Raw genomic sequence first — 19,942 nt, 5'->3', positions numbered from 1 at the left:
ATCTACAACCACTGATAAACATTCACACATACTGCAATAAAAATATTCCCTGCAAAAAACTGCAAACAAATTACAAACCTTAATCCATGTCACAGATGAAAACAATTGCATAATTTAACAAATATTTTTATGTTGCTGATGCTAGTGAATCCAAAGAGTTAATAAGGTCCAAGGAGTTAATAAGGTCCAAAGAGTTAATAAGGTCCAAGACTTTTATTATAACACCTGTGTTGGTTTAACAAAAACAAAAAAACAGATCTGTGCAAAACAGATTCCTTTACAAGAAAATCTTAATCTCAGACAGTAGATATGTACCACATATCATGGCAGAGTGAGAAAAACTTAGTGTAATATTTTCAAGTTGAAAACACAAGCCCTTAACAGTCAGCTGAAAAAAAAAAAAAAAAAATGAATCACTTTCTGTTTTAATAAAATTGAAGTTTAAGGGCAACTCTTGTGAAACCTTGAAATTTTATCCATATGAGATTACTCATTTACTATTCAAAGATTACACCTGGAATGTGTACTTGCACAGCTGTGCAGAAAGATTTCTCCAAAGCTACAGAATAAAAAGTCTATAAAGTTATCTTTTTCCTTCTCTGTGCCTGGACTTTCTTTCATGTCTACTTAGACAAGCAATCCTACATTCAAATTTCCTATAAATTTGATGTTTTTTTAATGTCTTTCAATAACAAGTTAATAAATAGATTTGATGGCATTAGAGAAACTCTGTGCTATGAAAATTTTGAACTGTCAGTCTGTTTTCTTGTTCTTGAAATCTGGAGACAGTAAACTAGATGGAATTCAGATGCCTATTTCTGCTTGTACAGCATCAATAAGAATTGCATTACTAATAAATACAATAATAATGAAAGAATTTGCTAACAACTTGAAAGATTTTTGTTTGCTTTCTTAAAATTCAAACTGGTTTTAATGATTAAACTCAGGCACAAATGAACAATAATTCATGATTTTATCTACCTTTAGGCTTAAAAAGCAGCTTTGTTCACACAGTCACACATTATTATAAATTTTAAAACTACAGGTTTGATTATGCTAGTTTTATTAGCTATCAAGATATCATAGCAAAATAGCTAGTTCCTGCTAAAATATGAATACATCATTAGCAACATTGCACCAGTCATATGGCCTTCAAAACCACATTACTTTTAAACCATAACTATAGCAATTACCCCAAATTCTTCCTTCTTCCCTCACAGATACCTAAAATGTTTACCTTTACCCTCTGGATTGAACTCAAAGTTGTTAAATCTTCTTAAGCTGATGCAAAGAATTCCAGAGCCCTTCCCAGGCTACAATTGTTTTTGCTATTAAATTCTGTGGAGTTGAGGCTTACATCTGCTATGAGTCACTGGGCAGGAATGCAGGAATGTTACAGAGAAGTTGCAGTTATCAAGACCAAATTGCAACATAACAAGGAGAAGATGGTAACTTTGTGCCTAACACAGTTCTGAAATAAAAATAGACCAAAAATAACAAAGGATCATCCACTCCCTTTCAGTGCTCTAATCCAGGAAATTGCTCTCAGCATCATATTCAGCTATATACTCCAGCGCTTTCCTGAATCAGACCCTAAAACTCTAAGACTTCAGAGGTATAGAGAGCATAACCATCTCAACTGATTTAAAAAAATAAAACATAATCATTCAGACTAGAAGTTACAAGTTAGAGGTGATAAAATAAAAAGAAATCTGCTAAAAAGACCCCCACATAATAACAAAGATAGTACAGAGAAAGCCAAAGGGAACAGGAAAAAAAGGACAAGGAAACTTGTTTGATGCAAGTCAATATTTTTTAGCTAAATCGGAAGGCACTGAGAAGCACATGATCTGTGACTTGGTTAGACAAAAACACTTTCTCTATAAGCTTTTTGGAGCTAGAAGTTTCAAATGCAATTTGTTTTGAGCGTTTACCATCCTTCTATGCTGGCTCTTCCCCAAAAGTTCAATAAATGAATATGCTTAAAGGAATGCTTCTGGGAAAAGTGAACTCTTATGAAATATTGAACAAAAGCAGTAAAAGGAGTTTTACATTTCATATATTCACACCATCAACTTCCTTTTGAAGACTAATGCTTGTTGTGCACTTCCTCTGAGTAATTTCTGGTGTATTATTTGGAATCTCTTTACCTGGCAGTATTTCTTCTTACTAATTACATTACATCAACTAATTAGCTTCCTGTTCTGAATTTCAAATATTTAATAATTGCAATAAATTTTGCATGAGTAGCCTACACTAACAATCATTCAAATTTCAAAATCATTCAGCAAGTCATTTTCACTGGGAATCTTACTATGGCTAATGACTTTTGCAAGGAGGGAGATCTGTGTTCATAGTGTGACTCTTAACTCTCAGCTGATCGTTACTCAGTGGGTGGGCTTTGAATTTAGAAAGTGGAAAAAAGACATGGTATTTTAAACTTGGATTTATTAACCATTTAAACAATTTATTGAGGTTTACAAGTAGACTCTGCATCACTTGAAGTCTTTAAACAAAGACTAGATGGCTGAAATGTATGGCTGTGGTTCAGTTAAACAAGAATTACACACAGCGCCAAATCAGAGATTTCTGTTATTCAAGAAGTCTATGGCTACCCATCATCAGAATGATTTTGCAAGAACAAACATACTAAATAGAAGAATCTCAAAGTATACAAATGGAAGTGATATAAGCACAAAAGGAAGAAAGAAAGGTCTGTCTTAAACCTGTTGGATATATCCAATACTGAAAACTGCTAAATGTCACAGACATTAATGTGGCCAGAAAAGACCAGGCTGTTCACATAAATCTTATTCAGATTTGCTGCTCTTGGGACAGTTTGCACAGAAGTGAAGCAAAATATGGCAAGGATCATGAATTACTCTTTTATCAGTTTTTTGACAAAAGTATGTATACATGCTGTTCCTCTCTTCTGCACTAAATCAAGATGTTTATTACTTCCCATAAGCAAGGTAAAAACAGTCAGTTGAATTAAATCCATTTTATATCTTCTGTGGATGTTTAAAAGAAATAGCTAGCAAAAGAAATCAGTGGTCTTTGTTCCCCTTATATCAGCACTTTCAGTTGAGTCCCTCCCCGGCTACTTTATCTGACAGAAGTCTAACAGATTTGAGCAATCCCAAACACACATAAAGTCTGGGCAATGAGTGGATTGAGAGCAGTCCTGAGGAAAAGGACTTAGTGGATGAAAAACTAAATATCAGCTGGAAATGTGTGCTTGCAGCCCAGAAGACCAAGTGTATCCTGGGCTGCATCAAAAGCAAGTCAAGGGAGATGATTCTCCCCCTCTACTCTGCTCTTGTGAGACCCCACCTCCAGTGCTGTGCCAACACAAGGAGGACATGGACCTGCTCGAGCAGGTCCAGAGGAGGCCACAAAGATGATCAGGGGGCTGAAGCACCTCCCCTGTGAGGCCAGGCTGAGACAGTTGGGGTTGTTCAGCCTGGAGAAGGCTCTGGGGAGACCTTATAGAGGCCTTCCAGTACTTAAAGGGGGTTACAGGAAAGGTGGGGAGGGACTCTATCAGGGCGTGTAGGGATAGGATGAGGGGTAACAGTTTTAAACAGAAGGAAAGGAGATTTAGATTAGATGTAAGGAAGGAATTCATTGCTGTGAGGGTGGTGAGACACTGGCACAGGGTGCCCAGAGCAGCTGTGGCTGCCCCCTCCCTGGCAGGGCTCAAGGCCAGGCTGGACGGGGCTTTGAGCAACCTGGTCTGGTGGAAGGTGTCCCTGCCCATGGCAGGGGGGCTGGAACTAGATGGTCTTTAAGGTCCCTTCCAAGCCAAACCATTCTGTGATTCTAAAATTAGCAAGCACAAGATAATGCATTCATAATATCATCCTGTTATCACTCAGACTCAAAAGAAGTTGCAAGCACAGAAGAAGCTTTCATAGGACAAGGAACCACCATCTTTTCCCTGATAAGCTGTAATGCAGGTGTTAAGCACCATTTATAAAATACAAAGCTTTACTTTTTCTCATGTGAATGAGTTTTGTTTAGGAAGGTTTCAAATCACCTTCAGATATCATGCAAAAATATGGAAGGGTCAAAGATTGTACAGCCACAACATGGTAACTGTGTTTGTCAAAACATACTTTCATTCTGTCTGTTACAAGTTAATTTGTTTATGCCCTTCTCTGCATTGTTTTAATCTGTGTCACGCTAAGGATAAAATAGAAAACATGGAATGTACTCCATTCTAGAATTGGCTGAAATCACATATTTGAAAATGTGCATACAGCACTGTATATCCAACAAGATAATTAATGCTCTTTCACATATGTTAAACAGTAACAATAATAAATCTAAAATACTTTTAAATGGAATATACTGCTTGGCTTCATTATGCTTTTTTCTGAGGGGGAAAAAAAAAAAGCCATCCAAATAAAAAACCCCATAAACCCAACCTTACTCTCTCCATAAAAATTATGATGTCTGAGTAAATTTAACTTTCTGGGGTTTTATTTTTTTAATGTATAAAGTAGTAGCAATGTGTTACTTCCATAATAATATTTTGTTACTGAAACCGAACAAAGCTGAAATCAAAGATAGGCCAAACTCAGCTTTATGATGAAAAATCTTTGTATGTCTATGTATTTAAAGGTAGCGTCCTTTCTAAAAGTAAGTGTATATTTTTTTATAGACTGACTTAAGAACTGCATGGTATGTTTACAAGAAAACCTGGTTAAGTAGTTTTCATAACTGAAAATATGCCAGTTACCAGAATACTGTTGCATCTTTCCATTGTAAGTGTATTCCACAAATAAAAACATTGCATAAGAGGTTCACACACATAACGCTGCGGGCGTTTCCATAGCTGGCTGACATGTTAAATGGCTTCTGATGTTCTAAGGCAGACTACTGATGAAAGTGAGTACAACTCTATCTGCTTGAGTGGAGTTACTTCAGATTGTTCAACAGTTCACTTTAACTATATTTGCATAAGAAGTGGCCCACATATTCAAGACAATTAAATGATCAAAAAGCTACACTGGATTTAATCAACAGTTTGGACTGCTATAGAAAAATTATATCCACCAAGCTTTTGAAAGTTAAATATAGTTACTAGCTGTTACTAATTTATGTTTATTTGGAGACGTATCAAAAACCAGAGTATGTTGTACTTACTCCTGCATGAATAGATTTTCAAGGTTCCTTCTTACTAAGGATATTTGGCATTTCAGGACTCCTTTGGAATAATCTATAGCAGTTTAACATGAGTCCTACTTAGTCAAATATCAGCAACTCTCTTCCGTGGACTGTCTCATTTATACACAAGTAGCTTGCACCAAAATATTAAAATAGCTACAGACCAAGATCAAATTAAAGTGACACACTCTTGGCAATACAAATCCTTGAAGTTCATGAGATGTTGACAATGGACCTCCTTGATGCAATTCTGGTTATTCACAGGAAAGCATACAAAGAAGTCATGTTGTACTGAACACAGCAGAAATCAACAAAAAGAAGCAGCATCATGGTTCACTATTCCAGTTCTCCACTCAGTACTACCTTTTACTGAGGGCTACTGATATTTTTTTGTCCCTCTCTAGGATATTGTTACCTTCTTCCCGTATTTCAGTTTTCTGCTTCTTTCCTTCCACTGACATGCAAAATTCCGTGAGCTGACACCCAGTGTCACTGCAGCAGCCTTCAGGCTTCAGGCATGCTACCTTAGTGTTCCACCACAGGCTTCAGTCTTTGAAGCAGACAGTGGCCATTATTATTTCACTTACCTATTCCTTTAAGGAATATTGTGCACTTGCTTATGCGTGACAGTTAGCCATCTCTCTCATACAATTTATTAGTAATATTTTACTTTTTTGGTGTTGGATGAGTTAGACTGGTACAAGCCTATGCTTTGCTTACTTTTGGACAAATAAGAAACTTCAGATATTCTAAAGCTCTTGATTCTTTTAACATGCTGTCTTCAAAATGTTTGCTACAATCCTAAAGAAAGCAGTGGTAGAAACAAATTACACCAAAAATACAGAAGTCCATCTATAAACTTTTGAAGATTTCACCTACTATATAAATATTTCACAGACCAACCAGGGCCTATGACTGCAACCTGAAGCATATGAATAACAGATCTCTAGAACTTGCATAATTGCATGATGTATTTGAAATATTAGGGCAATAAATGTAATTCCCTGATAAGGCTATGAGATAAGCAGAAAAGAACTTCCTACTTATTTTGAAATGACAGAATGAATGCACTTTCTTTTTTGGTGTATGGATATAATATGCAACAATAAAATCCAGTTTTTAAATGATTCACCTCATGTTTGTATCATATTCTAAGAAACAGGTGTGCAATTTAGTCACTTCAGTCATTTCATAATCTTTCATTTCAGATACACAATACAGAAATCAGCAACACACTCTACTACACCTCTTATCATCAGAGAAAAATAAAAAGGAACCATAAAAGCAATTTTATGAGAAATGTGACAGAAAGATTTAGATTACAAAGTCATTTAAAACCAGTTCAAAGTTACTCTTATTTAAGCCCTTGCATATATATATATATATTTATAAAATCATTGGATATGACAGATCATCATACTCAGTACTTTGATATTTCCAAAAACTGTATCAGAAAAGCAAGTATCTATTTCAAAAGCATTATTGCCAGAGGATGAAATGCAGTATGTCATAAAATTAATCAACCCTGTGTAGCTACAGTAGAAGTCCTTATGATAACTTTTTTATAAAAAGTCAACACATACTAGATTATGAATGTAAACCCACATAATTATTAGGAAATTTTTAATTTTTTGATTGAATGTTCACTATCAAACTGCATAGTGGCTATAAAATGACCTACAACTTTGGCAAGTTTTTTTCCAGATAAAGAAATGTGAACACAAATGAAAATAAAAAATAGGTGGATTTGAAAATTTCACTGTAGCTTTTTTATGCTAACTAATTTAATGGTGGTATAATTTCAACATAACTGAAGCCATGCAGTGGGGAGACTGACAACACGGACTCCGATGTTAAGATCAAAGACCCTTTATTATTCAGAAAGCTGCGTTTTTATGCCCCTACAAAGTTGTCAATCCCCCAAACATAAGTGCTTATTGGTTAACATACATTACTCACACACCTATTCTAATATTTGATTGGCTAGCTTAACTACGCATGTCTTTTTTCCCTTGTCACAGTAACTTTTTTGCTCCGGGTATTCTTCCAAAGTCCTCTGTTGTTCACTGATAACTTTCTTATTTTTCTGTTATTCCAAAACTTTCAAGGTCTGTTGTTACCTTATTTTTCTGTTATTCAAAGCCCTTATTTTTCTGTTATTCAAAAGCCTTCAAGGGCATCATGGCCTTCGTTGATGTAAAATGTCTCCACAATGCAGCGTAGAGAAAGCACTTAGTTATGAACATACAGGAAAGACTGCTATCAGATACATTTTAGTAGAAAGCATCTACAACATTTTTCTCTTAGAATGAACTCCCAGTTGTACAGTATCTTTAATTCTGTACACTCAGAACCAAAGAAATAAAAAATAATTTAATTGTAAGATAGAAAAAAGAATGGGCTAGGCAGAGAGACATGAGAATTCTTGGTTCTGAATTTTTCCTTATAACGTCTGGTAAGGTTACTTATTTCTTTCATATTCTTGTCTTTTGATTCAATTTAGAGGGAGAAATCTATGTGGCATTTCTAAGCTATGCAATCATTTTGTCTTTCTCCTGCTCACTTTTTAATTTTTTTTTTGTTTCAATGTAGCACATACTCATTTATGACTTCAAAAATCTAAATAATGTGGAAGTGGGTAGACAATATAATGATAAACAATGACCATCCAAGATATTATGAATTAAAGGTTGTTCCTACTCACTTTCCTGAGGAATCTGCAGATAATGCCTGTTTAACTCAAATCTGTCATTTCAGAACAACCGAAGTATTATGTTTCTTCTTGGATTGATTTTGATATCCAAGGAATAAACTGAAGATGTTGTTACTGGACTGGAAATAGAAAAAAATGAAATAGATGAGACTACATAACTAAGAGTACAGTATATCAAATATAATATTGAACTAAACAACAAACAAAGAGGGACATCCAGATTAAGCACCGTATTTGTAGGTTGGTTGTGAAACTGGATCTTAATTTCTTAAGAGTGAAATAGTACTTACGATGTTGTTAACTTCTGTGATATAGAGACCTTTTAAAATGGTTATTAAAATCAGCTTTAACGAAGCCTGACTTCAGTGGGGACAAGTGAGAAAAATGTAGTCCTAGGGTTTCTAGGCAGGGCAACAGTGGTGCTCTTGATGTGTTTTTGTTGTATGAAATAAGCATGCTTAAAAGAAAACTGGTTATGCTTCCTGGTTCCATCCTATCACTTTTAGGACTAGGTTTGATACTAGTCACTAGTATTTTACCAGAAGGTAATACCTCGAGTGTGTATAGCAGCAAATATTACAGACTGATGAGATAGTAGCAGTATCAAAAGGATTACTTCCCCCACCCCTACAGATGTGGGGAAGGTTTACAACAGGGATCCTGTCCATTCTTCCGCTGAGATTCAGGCACTTTTCCGGGGTCTGACCAGATTAGCTAATACCCAAATCCCAATTACTCTTCTTTCCTTTATTTGCTTCTGATGGCTATTATGCTTGAGTGGATCATCACAAATTGCTTTATGCTTCAGTGGTAGTGAATTGGCTAATCCTTGACCAGACTGACACTTGGCTTTGGGGTCTTAAATGCTTGTGCCTCTGCCCTACACCTGCTTATTATCAGACCTCATAAGTGTAAGTGGGCACTTCATCTTTCTGTATAAAACAACTCAGACCTCTTTGTTAATACCTTAAGAGATCTTCCGATCTACCTTTAGTATAGTAGCCTGAAAATCACTGTGTAGCCATATTATAGTAGACCAATCATTTTTGCTCAGTTTCATTTTTACAGCAAAAACCCCTTTGTCACAAAAAAAGTGACAGCAAAAAAGTGGACAATTACTATTTGAACTGCATACCCTATTAATTACTGACTTTGTTTCAGGGCCTTTAAAAATCTCTCCCCCCCAACTACTCCTCATATCTCCTCTGTCTCAATAAAACTTTAATCTTTCACTTCTTGTCTCTAGTTCTTACATGCCTGTGTTTTGTTTGCTTTCTTTTCTTTCACCCCAGAATAATAAATTGAAATTAAGAAGATACATCCAGCAGATGCGCAACGAAAAAATCATCACGTCTCTGACATAGCTTTCAATCCTAATTAAATTGAGCTATCTCAAACATAATCCATTCAGTTTCTGTGGGGGTGCATTCATGAGCATGTCTGCTGATGGAAGCACTTACAACAGAGATCTTTGTGGGAGGAATTAGTTACTGTCAATCTAGAGACTCATTAGTGTTGACATAGGACTTCCCCCCATTTTTTTTTTTTTTTTAATTAATAAGACATTCTTTAAGCAATATTAGTTTTGGCTCACAGTCATCCCCAAATCCCGAGATGCTATTTTATAGCAGTAGTGGAGAACCACCTACTGGAAAGAATGCTTGTTGCAGTGCAATCCATGATTCCTTATCGCTTGTATCTTTTTTCAGTCCCCATCCCCAATGAAAAATGTCTCTGAGGACCTGGTACTGTTTAATTTCTTCGGAGCATTTTCTTTTTTTTTTTTTTAAAAAAAAAAAAAAAAGAAAAAAAGAAAAGAATGAGTTGGCAGTCAATTCCAGAAGAAAAATCATTCTGCAAATGTCAAGTAGAAATCAGAGTAATGATACTGTAAGCTCCTATGAGAGACATACTACCGATATACAACTCCTGGGGTAAGGTAAATATGCAGTTATGACATACAGGTGACTACAGTGAAGACACTGTTACTAAAACAATCTAAAATCTATTTAATTTATTATTTTTCCTTAACAGTGTATTATATTTTTACATAGGATTTTTTTTTCCCCTTCAGGAAACGATAGGAATGAGATAGCTGTATTTTAAGAATAAACTACAACAACAAAAAAAAAATGTTAGCCATTGTATTAAGGCACTATTTTCTCTTAAATTCTGCCTCCACCTGCTGGGCAGTGGGAAGTATGCCACAGTGACAATATAAAGCATCTTGCCAGCAGCAACATTGCCAATATTGTGCTGAATATCCAGACATGGTACCTGAAGGCAAGAGAAAGGCAGAGAACTTGAAAGCATAATTTAAAAAAACTGATAAATTAAATTCTTTATTAGCTGCAGAATTGCAATACAGATGAATAATATATATTCATTACGTAGAGAGCTTTCATCAAGTTGTTGCTGCTTCTTTTTAAAGTGATTTCAGTTATGGATATACAGTCATGTAGCCCATGACAGAAATGGGAGAAAAATGCTATTATAATGGGCAGTCTCATGCTTACCTCTTTCCAGAACTATTTCTCTGATATGGGGGCATCTGCTGAAAAAAGTAATATTTTTACTGAAACATTTTTATTTCACAGGTTTCAATTAGTTCCTTTTCTAAATTACAGATAATGTGTCTTTGAAAAGGATTCATGGTTGGTTGGTTTTTTTTTTTTTTGGTGGAGCACTATACACTGGTAAAAGCATTAATGTGGGAGAGATGAGGGGTCAGCTACATTGCCATGTAGTACCAGTAGAATGCTTCTCACCCAGGATGAACTGTGAGGCCCATGTAAGTATTGAGTGCTTCTGTTTTAGAAACTGAGTGTAATGGAAATGCTGAAAATGGTAACTCATGTTTCCCATTCTGATGGGGGACAATCACCTCAAATAAATGAAATATCAATTATATCAGCTTTACTGAAACAGAAATCAAAAATCCTTAGTATATTGTGCAAGTCCAGCCCCCTGAGGGCCAACAACAATAACTTCCGCTAAGTATATCCCTCTGGGTGATAGGAGTATAACAGTAAAACACAGCACCACTATTACTCACAACTCTTTCCAAAATGCCTAATCCTCTGGTTTTTTCTGTGTTTTTTTTTTTTTTTCCAGATGAAAGTTTAAAGAACTGCAAACTCTAAGCCCTAAATCAAGTAGCAAAACACGAATAATGGCATTGCAGAAAAAGGAGAAAAAGTAGAAGAGACTACAATGATTTCCACCTCTTCGCCGCCGCATTTTCAGCTGTGATTTCTTTTAGGAGACCAAAAGCAGAGAGAAACGGGCTCTGCGAGTCGACACTGCTCCAGACGAAGGCAGACCCCGATTCCCGCCCACGCTCAGGCTTTTGACGGAATTTTACTGGTCTTCCAGTCAGGTAAAGCCATTTACAGAGCTCACCACCGCTGCCGCGTTTCACCTCACGAACGCAAACGCGCCCGCCGCTCCGCCCCTCAGGCAGCCCGCGGCCGTCCCGACGGCAACACCCCCCCCCCCCCCCCCCCCCCTCCACGCCCCCAACCGCGCGCTGCACGCTGGGGTTCGGTGTTTCGGCCCCGCGGGTGAGGCGGGAGCGGGGCGGGTGCGGGAAGGGTCCCGCCGCCAGGGGGCGCCGGGAAGCGCGGGAGGGGCCGCCCTGGCGTCACGTGTCGCGGAAGGGCAGGGCTGGGCGGGGGTTACCAAGTAACGGAGTGTATCCGTCCGCTGCGGCCCGCCTCCCGCACCGAGTGGTGGCCAAGATGGCGGCAGCGGCCGTTGAGGCAGGGCTGTGACCGACACCCCCCCCCCCCCCACTGCCCGGTTCCGTGGCGCTAAGCCAAGCGAGGCCGCCGTTCCTCGCCGCCGCCGCCGGAAGGCGGAACGCTCGACCGCGCAGCCCGGGCCCCGCGGGCAGCCAGCAGCGGTGGAAGAGAAGCCGGGCCTGGTTGACCTCCCCTCCGCCGCGGGGTGAGCCGCCCTCTCCCCGCGCGGCGCGGCGCGGCGGGCTGCTCCCCGTCTCTCTCTGGTGGCGGGGCGCGGGCAGAGGCCGCGGGAGGGGCAGGGCCGCCCGGCCCGGCCTTCGCGGAGAGGGGGTTGAGGCTCGCCGCCCGGGCGGCGGGGAACCGGGAGCGGCAGGCCTCGGGAAGCCTCGCGGTGCCGGCGGCTCGGCCGGGTCGCTCCCCTCCGCCCCAGGGGCAGGGCGCCTCCCTCGCTCTCCGAGGAGGCGCCGGCGAGGCAGCGGCAACGGCCGCGCTTTTGCCTGAGGCGCCTTCAGCAGATCCCGCCCCATCATCTCCCTCCCCTCTCCCCTCGGGCCCCGCGGTTTCCCGCCGCGAAGGAGCGGGCTTTCCGCGGGCCGCCTGGCAGCGCTTCGCCCGCCTCAGGCGGCGACGTGGCCGGCAGAGCTGCCGCCGGGGATCGCTCTGTCTGCCGGCCCCGGGGGCGCCGACGAGAGCGGGCGGGCCTGGGCTGGGCGCCCCGCCGTGAGGGTGCGCCGGGGCAGGGGATGCAGCTGGGGGGGTTTGAGGGGACGGGGGGGGGACGGGGTGCTGCTGAGGTGCGGCGCTCGGCCCCGGGCCCGCAAGCGGGGAGTGCGGGGCAGGTACTGCGGGGGGTTGGGTTCGCAGTTCCTTTTCTGCGCGCTGCTGTGCGGGGGCTGCCCGGCGCAACGGGAGAGGGCTTGCTCCCTTGTCTGCTCCTGTTTGGTGGGACTGCATGGTTGGCAATACTCTGCAGGCGTTTAACGAGTTAATGCTGAATTAATGCTCAGTGAGGACTGTGAGCCTTAAAAAGTTGAACCTGAAGAAATGTTTGATCGCGTTTTCAATCTTTGTGGCTCTGTGATGGCTTTTTACAACTTTCTGTTTTCAGTTTTCAAATGTTTCTATGTGCAGGATTAAGTGCGCTTTAGAGCTCTTGGAGTTCATGGGAAAAACTGTCCAAAACAACGCTGTAGACACAAAAAGACTTAAAATATGTATCTTAGGTTTGTTAGTATGTTTGGTAGTGATACCTCTGAGTAATTTGCATATTGTGGTTTCAGGTACAAAATATGTTTTGACTGCAATCTTACGTGTTTTGACTATGGTCGTGCATGTTACCTTAAGTTACTATTTCTGTAGGAAATACACTTCATAGTCTGTTTTTTGTTTGTTTTTTTCAAGTCCCTAGTAAATGTTGTAAGACAGTATGCACATGCTCAAATAGAGCTTTTATACGAGATTCTGTAATGTGCAAGAATCTGAGGCTGGTAGTGGGTTGCTGGATGCAGACATAGCATAATGGGAAGATGTGAAAGCTTTTATAAGAGGATTTCTTCTGGAAATAGCTGGTATGAAGAAAAGTAAGAAAAAATACAAATTAGTGAAGGGTGTGTGTGGAGGTGAAAACCACAGCTTCATATGGGAGAGTTTAATCTCTGAGAAGAAATTTGGCTTAACCTCTTTGTGTTTTTTAACTGAGTTGAAGGGATAAAACATTACCATAGCTTTGTAATCTTAAACTCACTTTAATATAACTCACTTGGGAATATGAAGACTATAATATGAATGTTTAGAAGCTTGCTGGCTGGGAAGAGCACAGTTCCTTTAGAGTACTTCAAAATTCTCTTGCTGAAGTAATCAGGATATTGTTATTTTTGAGCTGTATTATTTAGAGTGCGTTGGTGTATGCCTAGTGTCCTTTGAGAATATTATTCAGAATATTCCATCTGTGGCAGTGAATTACTTGAGAGGTAATCTGAGACTCCTACAACAAAGATAGTTGAAGATAGCTTTTGTGAAAGTTTTAAATACATGTGAACAGTTATTTGTATTATGTAATGGCAGATACTGCCACTTCTTGTTTTTACAGTGGAAGGTAGAGAAGAACTTCTTTTGACATGGTTTTAGCAGAATTATATAGCATGATGAGGAGGAAATGGCTTGCTGAACTGGACTGTAAACCCAGATGGCCTCTAATATTGTCAAGATGTACTCCTTATGCTTAGTGACATAGGTCTGAACAGAGAGCCAGTTGAAATGTTGTCTTGCACATCTACAAAGCCGAACAGTTTACCTGTAACTGAAGAAAGTTCTTATAAGTCATAGCTGTTCCTAAATTAAGCTAACTGATAACTAAACATTAATTTTGAATGCTTGTCAAATTTACCCTGAGCTGACAGAACTTCCCTGTGAACTTTTAATAGAGTGTTTGTGCTTCTACATGAAAACAATGAAAATGTGAAAGGGCACTGTCATTTTCTAAATAAATCTGACAGTTCACCTGGGTGGCAGTTGCACAGAAGGTGTGGTTTTACAGTTGATGTGTCTTGGGCTTCACTGCTGATATGACATGGTTTTTATTTGCCTTCCTTGAACCTAGAGATGGTTCTTAAATAGTCATAAGGTTAGCCAGATCAGGGAGCTTGTCTAATTGAGAACTCATCTGTGTGGTTTTTTTTCTTTTTTTAGTTTTGGTTTTGTTTGTTGGCTAGTTAGTTTATAGATTGTACCCTCTGATTGCATGGCCTAGCGGACACTTCTGTTGGGACGAAGAAGGGGGTACGAATGTGCAAGGGCAGTAGGGCACAGATCTGCCAGTTCCCAAAGTAGCAGGCACTTAATTATACCTGCGTTATGATTCCGATTGTGACACGGAAAAGCTGAATTACTCCTAACTGTGTTCATGTGATTTAGGTTGGTAGACTGCTGAGTGGAGGTATGGTTATGGTACAGTGAGCATACCTGGTAGATCGCATTTCCTTAATGGTGTAGTCACAGGCAGCGTTTACATAAAAATATACTGCTTTGTGCCAGTGCACCTACTGAGAGGGCTGTACTCTGATTTTGATTGGGTACTATACATAAGCAAAATAGGTGTACTAGTACAGCTTTTAAACTTAGTTCTGGATTAATCGTTCTTTTTCTGGAACTGATTATAAGAAAACCCAACTTCTTAGATACTTCTTGAGTTTTAGGCGTTTTCTTCATCTGTGCTGTGTGAAATCTTGGTACGGAAAATTAATAGTCGGTATGTTGCAGTAAAATGTGTAGAAATAAATGGCCCTTTTTAATTATTTTCAGTTAAAGATAAAGCTAGGATCATGTCCTAACATAGCAGTTATAACTACCTGGAGAAAGTAATTCTGTGCAAGACTGTTTTTCTTCTACACCTATAATGGAACTTCATAGCTGTTACAAAGCAAAAGTTTGTAGCTTTGTGCAGTGGAACTGTGCCAGCAGCACTTAGGCTACACAGGTTTTATTGCAGCCTGGGACTATCCAGTTATGTATTCTTCACCTTTTTGAACAGGCTAATCTGATTTTACTGCCATAAAGGAATACTTTGTTTCTGATCTTTCAGCTTTAACAACTTTTTTATTACTAATATCAAAACTAGAAGTGAAAATGAAAACTTTGGACATGCAGATTGCTTTATACAACACAGAATGACACTGTTAGTGATCAGCAACGCTCTAGGAAGCGCAGGTTATTTTGTTGCGGGTTTTTTTTTTTCTAGAAACCATAATCTAAGTATCATGGCATTCACTGCTTAGATAACTTAACCTGTAGTAAAGAAAGTAAAAATCCTTTTATTGATGTCTGTTTTCTGTTATTGTATCAAGTATCCCCTCCAGTGCTCTGCTGTCAACATCTTACTATTGAAATAAATGCGAAAGTTTGACGTAGTAGGTATCCAAAGTCACTTACTGTATGGAATAGTCATCACCCTGGACCTGAAAGTGCAGGCCGTATGAATCACAAAGCAGTCTGAGAACTGTATAGTGTGCTTTAAAGTGAGGAAAATTGAGAACCTCAAAAAAACATTTTTTTTTCCTTTGCTTTCCAATAGCAGGGATAACCAAACCCACAACAGCTACATGTTTAATTTTTAATGCCAGTATCTGTGTTCTCCCTGTTACATTTTTAGTAACACAGTTTAGTAAACAGGGGTTTTAGTTTCCTAGAACAGCCTTGTGTTTGTATTTTTTAAAGAATATGTAGTTGTCATCTCAGCTTATTCATCTTTAAAATACTCTACATAAACTGATTCAATACAGCACATTTCTTTGAACTATTTCTTTTAGATTCTTTTTATTGATTGCTTGTCATGGCAACAGGAGGTGGTCCCTTTGAAGAAGGCATGAATGATCAGGACTTGCCTAGCTGGAGCAATGAGAGCCTTGATGACCGGCTGAACAACACGGTATGATTAATCTTACCTTTCAGTTGCCATTTAATGCTGTATGTTAAAATTACCAGGTAGATTCTGTTAGTGGCAGGTAACAATACAAAACCCAAAGCCTTGTCAGTACAGCTTTACAGGTAAGTATCCACAGACCAAATGAAAATAATTGAGGTCTATGTCAGCAAGCAACAAGTGTAATTTGGAGGTGGTGAAATCTGTAGATGTAATTATGGGACGTGTTTTGGGTAAATAAAGAAGGTAGACACAAAAGCATTGTAGGTGTCATGAAGGTGAAAACTAATTTTAAAAGTTCTAAACTGCTGAAGAGTCTTCAACAAAGAAGAAAAAAACCATTTCAGTGTCATGTAAAATTAATTTAATGCATTGTAGGATGCAATGTGTTCAAAATTTCCTGACAAGCTATTTTTAATTTATGCAGTGGAGAAAATTGTGTTTTGTAATGTGACATTTGTTCTAGAAAATGTAGTGCCTATTTTGATACTGCTTTTTATTTTTACATCTAAAATGGAAGTAAGCTGTCTTTCACTGAATTAAAACATTCAGTTTTTATCTATGTGGCTAAAAATGATGGCTTTTTTCTTCCCTCTCCTTCCACTTAAGGACTGGGGAAGTCAACAGAAGAAAGCAAATAGATCTTCAGAAAAAAACAAGAAAAAGCTTGGTGGGGAAGCTGAAACAAGGCTTACAAATGATATATCTCCAGAATCCTCACCTGGAATGGGACGACGGAAGACCAGAACATCTCACAGTTTTCCGCATGCTCGATATATGACCCAGATGTCTGTTCCAGAGCAGGCCGAACTGGAAAGGCTTAAACAAAGAATAAACTTCAGTGATCTGGATCAGGTTTGTGTGAATACTAGCTCCCACAATAAATGTGACTACAAAATTTATTCGGTTATCTCTTAATAATTTAACAGATTAATAAAGAAAGCTTTCGTAAGTGATTAAGGTAAAAAAATGCTTATAGGCACCATGGGAGCCAAATCAAAAATCTGGTTTTAAACTTGGGAAAATTAGGGGAAGTTCAGGACCATGGCTTCCATATGCTTGAGAGTATGCTAGCTGTCTTCACTTTCTGCCTCTCAATCATGAAAAAATTCCTGTGTCCTCAGATCAGTATTTCTTACTCATCGTACTTGTCTGCCACTCAAATATCTGTTGCCTTATTTTGGAAGTCTGTTCTTGAAGTGCCAGTTTGTGATTCTGAACACTGGATTAAGCAGAAGAGTAGCATTAAAAACTGCTCCTCAGTGGAGTGTAAAGAAATGTACGGCATGAATTCTTGAGCCGTAACTGCTCCTTTGGGAATACAGCATGTTCATCCTTCCCCTGTCCTAAACAATGAGAAGTACAAGGGATTAATTCTTTGATAAGAAGGCATAAATTTGTACTAACAGTTTCAGAATAGAGTCTTGTTAATCTTTGTTGGAGTTCATTGTTAATTTGCTTGGGTTGTGAAGATTCTTTCAAATGTGATTCATTGCTTTGACTTAGAATGTAAAGACTGGGCATAACTTCCTCCCCAAATGTGTGTTACAGCAGCAAGTTGCTATTCAGAAGGTTCTAAAGAAAAGCTGAAGTTATGAGATATCATATTCTGCAAGTGAATGTGTTGCTCTCTTATTATTGTTATTCTCTCAAATGTACCTGGAGAAATAGGATACGTTTTGCTATAGTAAAGGCAGAGGCCAAAGCAAGGATGAGGAGCTAAGCTCTGAGGAACTGTAGGAACCTTTTGCTTCTCAGCTGTTCTGGGAGGGTGGGCTTGCTTTCTGAAAATGATATATGGCAAAAATCACCAGTGCTGTCTTTAGCTAGCCTTTGGCTAATCAGTGACTAATAAGGTAACTTTAAAATCACTGTAATGATACTGCAGAACTGGTAATCCAAGCAACTCATCACTATTGAGAAGATATTGGAGGAAAAAATTAAAGCAATTGTTCTTTTGTTTGTTTATAGAGAAGCATTGGAAGTGATTCTCAAGGCAGGGCAACGGCTGCTAACAACAAACGTCAACTTAATGAAAACAAAAAACCATTCAACTTCCTGTCACTGCAAATAAACACTAACAAAAGCAAAGATCCTGCCTCAGGTTCCCAGAAGAAGGAAAGTGGGGTATCAGTGCAATGCAAAGAGTTGTTTGGAGCTGCTCTAAGCAAGGATTTCTTGCAAAATTGTCAAGTCTCCGCTCAAGAAGATGGAAGGGGAGAAGCAGCTATGGATAGTAGCCAGGTATTTACATAGCCTATAAAATCTATGGAATATTGACTCTTCGAAAAGTTTTAATTACTTTGTTCCTTTTCAGTTCATCTTTCTAAATTTCCGAAAAGTGTAACTGTTAAGTCTTTATTGGAAGTATTTACCTTCCCAGTGTTCTAAAAAGCAGCTTGAGGAAAATGTGAAACCAAACTTAATCATGTATTGTTCTTTAGAAGTCTGTTTATTGGTAGCAGGAGCAGTTGGTTCCCTTCTATACAGTTCCAGAAAATACTCACAAGTTTAATGTTTTCATGTGTTAATGAGCTCAATTATATTTTAGCCTACGTGGACGAGAAGCCCTGTGCTTCAGCCTTGCAACTTCACGCATGCATAGATCTATCATTATAAAAGCTGATGACTTTTAACCACTTGCAGAAATGTGCTTATAAGATTAAAAGTACTAGTATGTCACCCCTTTAATTAGCAGTTCACTATTGCTGTCACCATGTCTCGTGCATTACATACGTTAAAGCTGTAGCTGAATGCATTCAGTAATTTCAGTGTCTTTACAGATTGTGAGCAGACTAGTTCAAATTCGCGACTATATTGCTAAGGCCAGCTCCATGCGGGATGATCTTGTAGAGAAAAATGAAAGATCGGCCAATGTTGAGCGTTTATCACACCTTATAGAACACCTTAAAGAGCAGGAGAAATCCTATCTGAAATTTTTGCAAAAGATGCTTGTAAGTTTGAGAACATAATATATTTGTTTCTGCACTGTAAGCTTTTTTAGGAGTTGACCATTTATGTTTTGATGGTGCTACTGGGGGTGTTGGTTTTGATATGTAGTACCTTCCATAATTCATTTTTACTGCCCCCTTATATAGCTTTTTATTTATGCCAATGAAATATTTCAGGCTAGAGAAAATGAGGAGGATGATGTTCGGACTGTAGATTCAGCTGTGGGATCTGGTTCTGTAGGTGAGAGCACATCGCTAAACGTTGATGTGCAGTCTGAGGCTTCAGATACCACGGTAAGCTGCTTTTTAGTAATTAAGGTGCTAGAAATGAAGACTTTGCTTGTTTTGGTTTTGTCGTGATTGTTATGATAGTGTCATAATCTACAGTTCAATTACAAAATAGTAAATCCCCAAATACTCTGTTCAGGAGGAGTTTGTGCGTGTGTCGATATTTAATTTTTTTTAATACGGGGGAAAAAACTAATATTTCTGTCAAAACAACAATATATCTTGATTAGTATTTAAAATATCTTTAGTCTTTCTTCAAAGTAGAATGAAGGGTTAAATGCTTACTTTGGCAGAGCATGCACTGGATTGATGTAGACAGTAATAGTTTTCTATACAATTTTCCATCTGTAACTTAGTTTCTGTTAGTGGGGAAAACTTGATGGTGTTGGGTGAGGAGAGGGTTAGAAATGAGTCATTAGTGGGCCATTACCTAAGCATCTTTCTGGTGATACGATAGAAATATTGACATAACGCAGAAGTTTCTCTCCTTTTTTGGAGAGATGAGCACCTTTTAGAAAATGTGTTCTGAATTTAGTACGGAGATACACAATCTTCCTTTCTATTTATAATAGCTTTTATATTAATATGGTAAACAATTCTCGTAGTAGATACAAAAGCATTTTAATAACTACTTATGTTTTACATCTTCCAGTACTGC

At 38.8% G+C, this 19,942-nt stretch overlaps 2 protein-coding genes across 21 annotated transcripts in view; one reads left to right on the top strand and one right to left on the bottom strand.

Annotated features, from left to right (window-relative positions):
• Nucleotides 1–11,270, bottom strand: part of FGL1 (fibrinogen like 1) — a 46,917-nt gene extending 35,647 nt beyond the window's left edge. For 6 of the 8 annotated variants that reach the window (XM_032999083.2, XM_032999077.1, XM_032999084.1 and 3 more), the window contains exon 1: nt 1,238–1,360. The gene's annotated coding sequence lies outside the window, so the exon portion shown is untranslated. Of the gene's footprint in view, nt 1–1,224; nt 1,361–7,876; nt 8,005–11,109 lie in introns of those variants that run through there. The other 2 variants (XM_032999078.2, XM_032999079.1) reach the window with 2 other exon arrangements.
• A 297-nt stretch (nt 11,271–11,567) lies between these two features.
• Nucleotides 11,568–19,942, top strand: part of PCM1 (pericentriolar material 1) — a 45,939-nt gene continuing 37,564 nt past the window's right edge. For 7 of the 13 annotated variants that reach the window (XM_042807774.1, XM_042807771.1, XM_042807769.1 and 4 more), the window contains exons 1-6: nt 11,568–11,833; nt 15,933–16,051; nt 16,655–16,900; nt 18,017–18,289; nt 18,829–18,999; nt 19,174–19,290. In XM_042807774.1, coding sequence (XP_042663708.1) covers nt 15,956–16,051; nt 16,655–16,900; nt 18,017–18,289; nt 18,829–18,999; nt 19,174–19,290 — 903 coding nt within the window. In that variant the 5' untranslated portion in view covers nt 11,568–11,833; nt 15,933–15,955. Of the gene's footprint in view, nt 11,834–12,279; nt 12,355–15,932; nt 16,052–16,654; nt 16,901–18,016; nt 18,290–18,828; nt 19,000–19,173; nt 19,291–19,942 lie in introns of those variants that run through there. The other 6 variants (XM_042807775.1, XM_042807772.1, XM_042807776.1 and 3 more) reach the window with 4 other exon arrangements.

Source organism: Tyto alba, unplaced genomic scaffold, assembly GCF_018691265.1.
Source record: "Tyto alba isolate M040663 unplaced genomic scaffold, T.alba_DEE_v4.0 Super-Scaffold_6, whole genome shotgun sequence".
In the NCBI taxonomy this organism is placed as follows: domain Eukaryota; kingdom Metazoa; phylum Chordata; class Aves; order Strigiformes; family Tytonidae; genus Tyto; species Tyto alba.
This window is presented reverse-complemented; position numbering and strand designations above follow the sequence as displayed.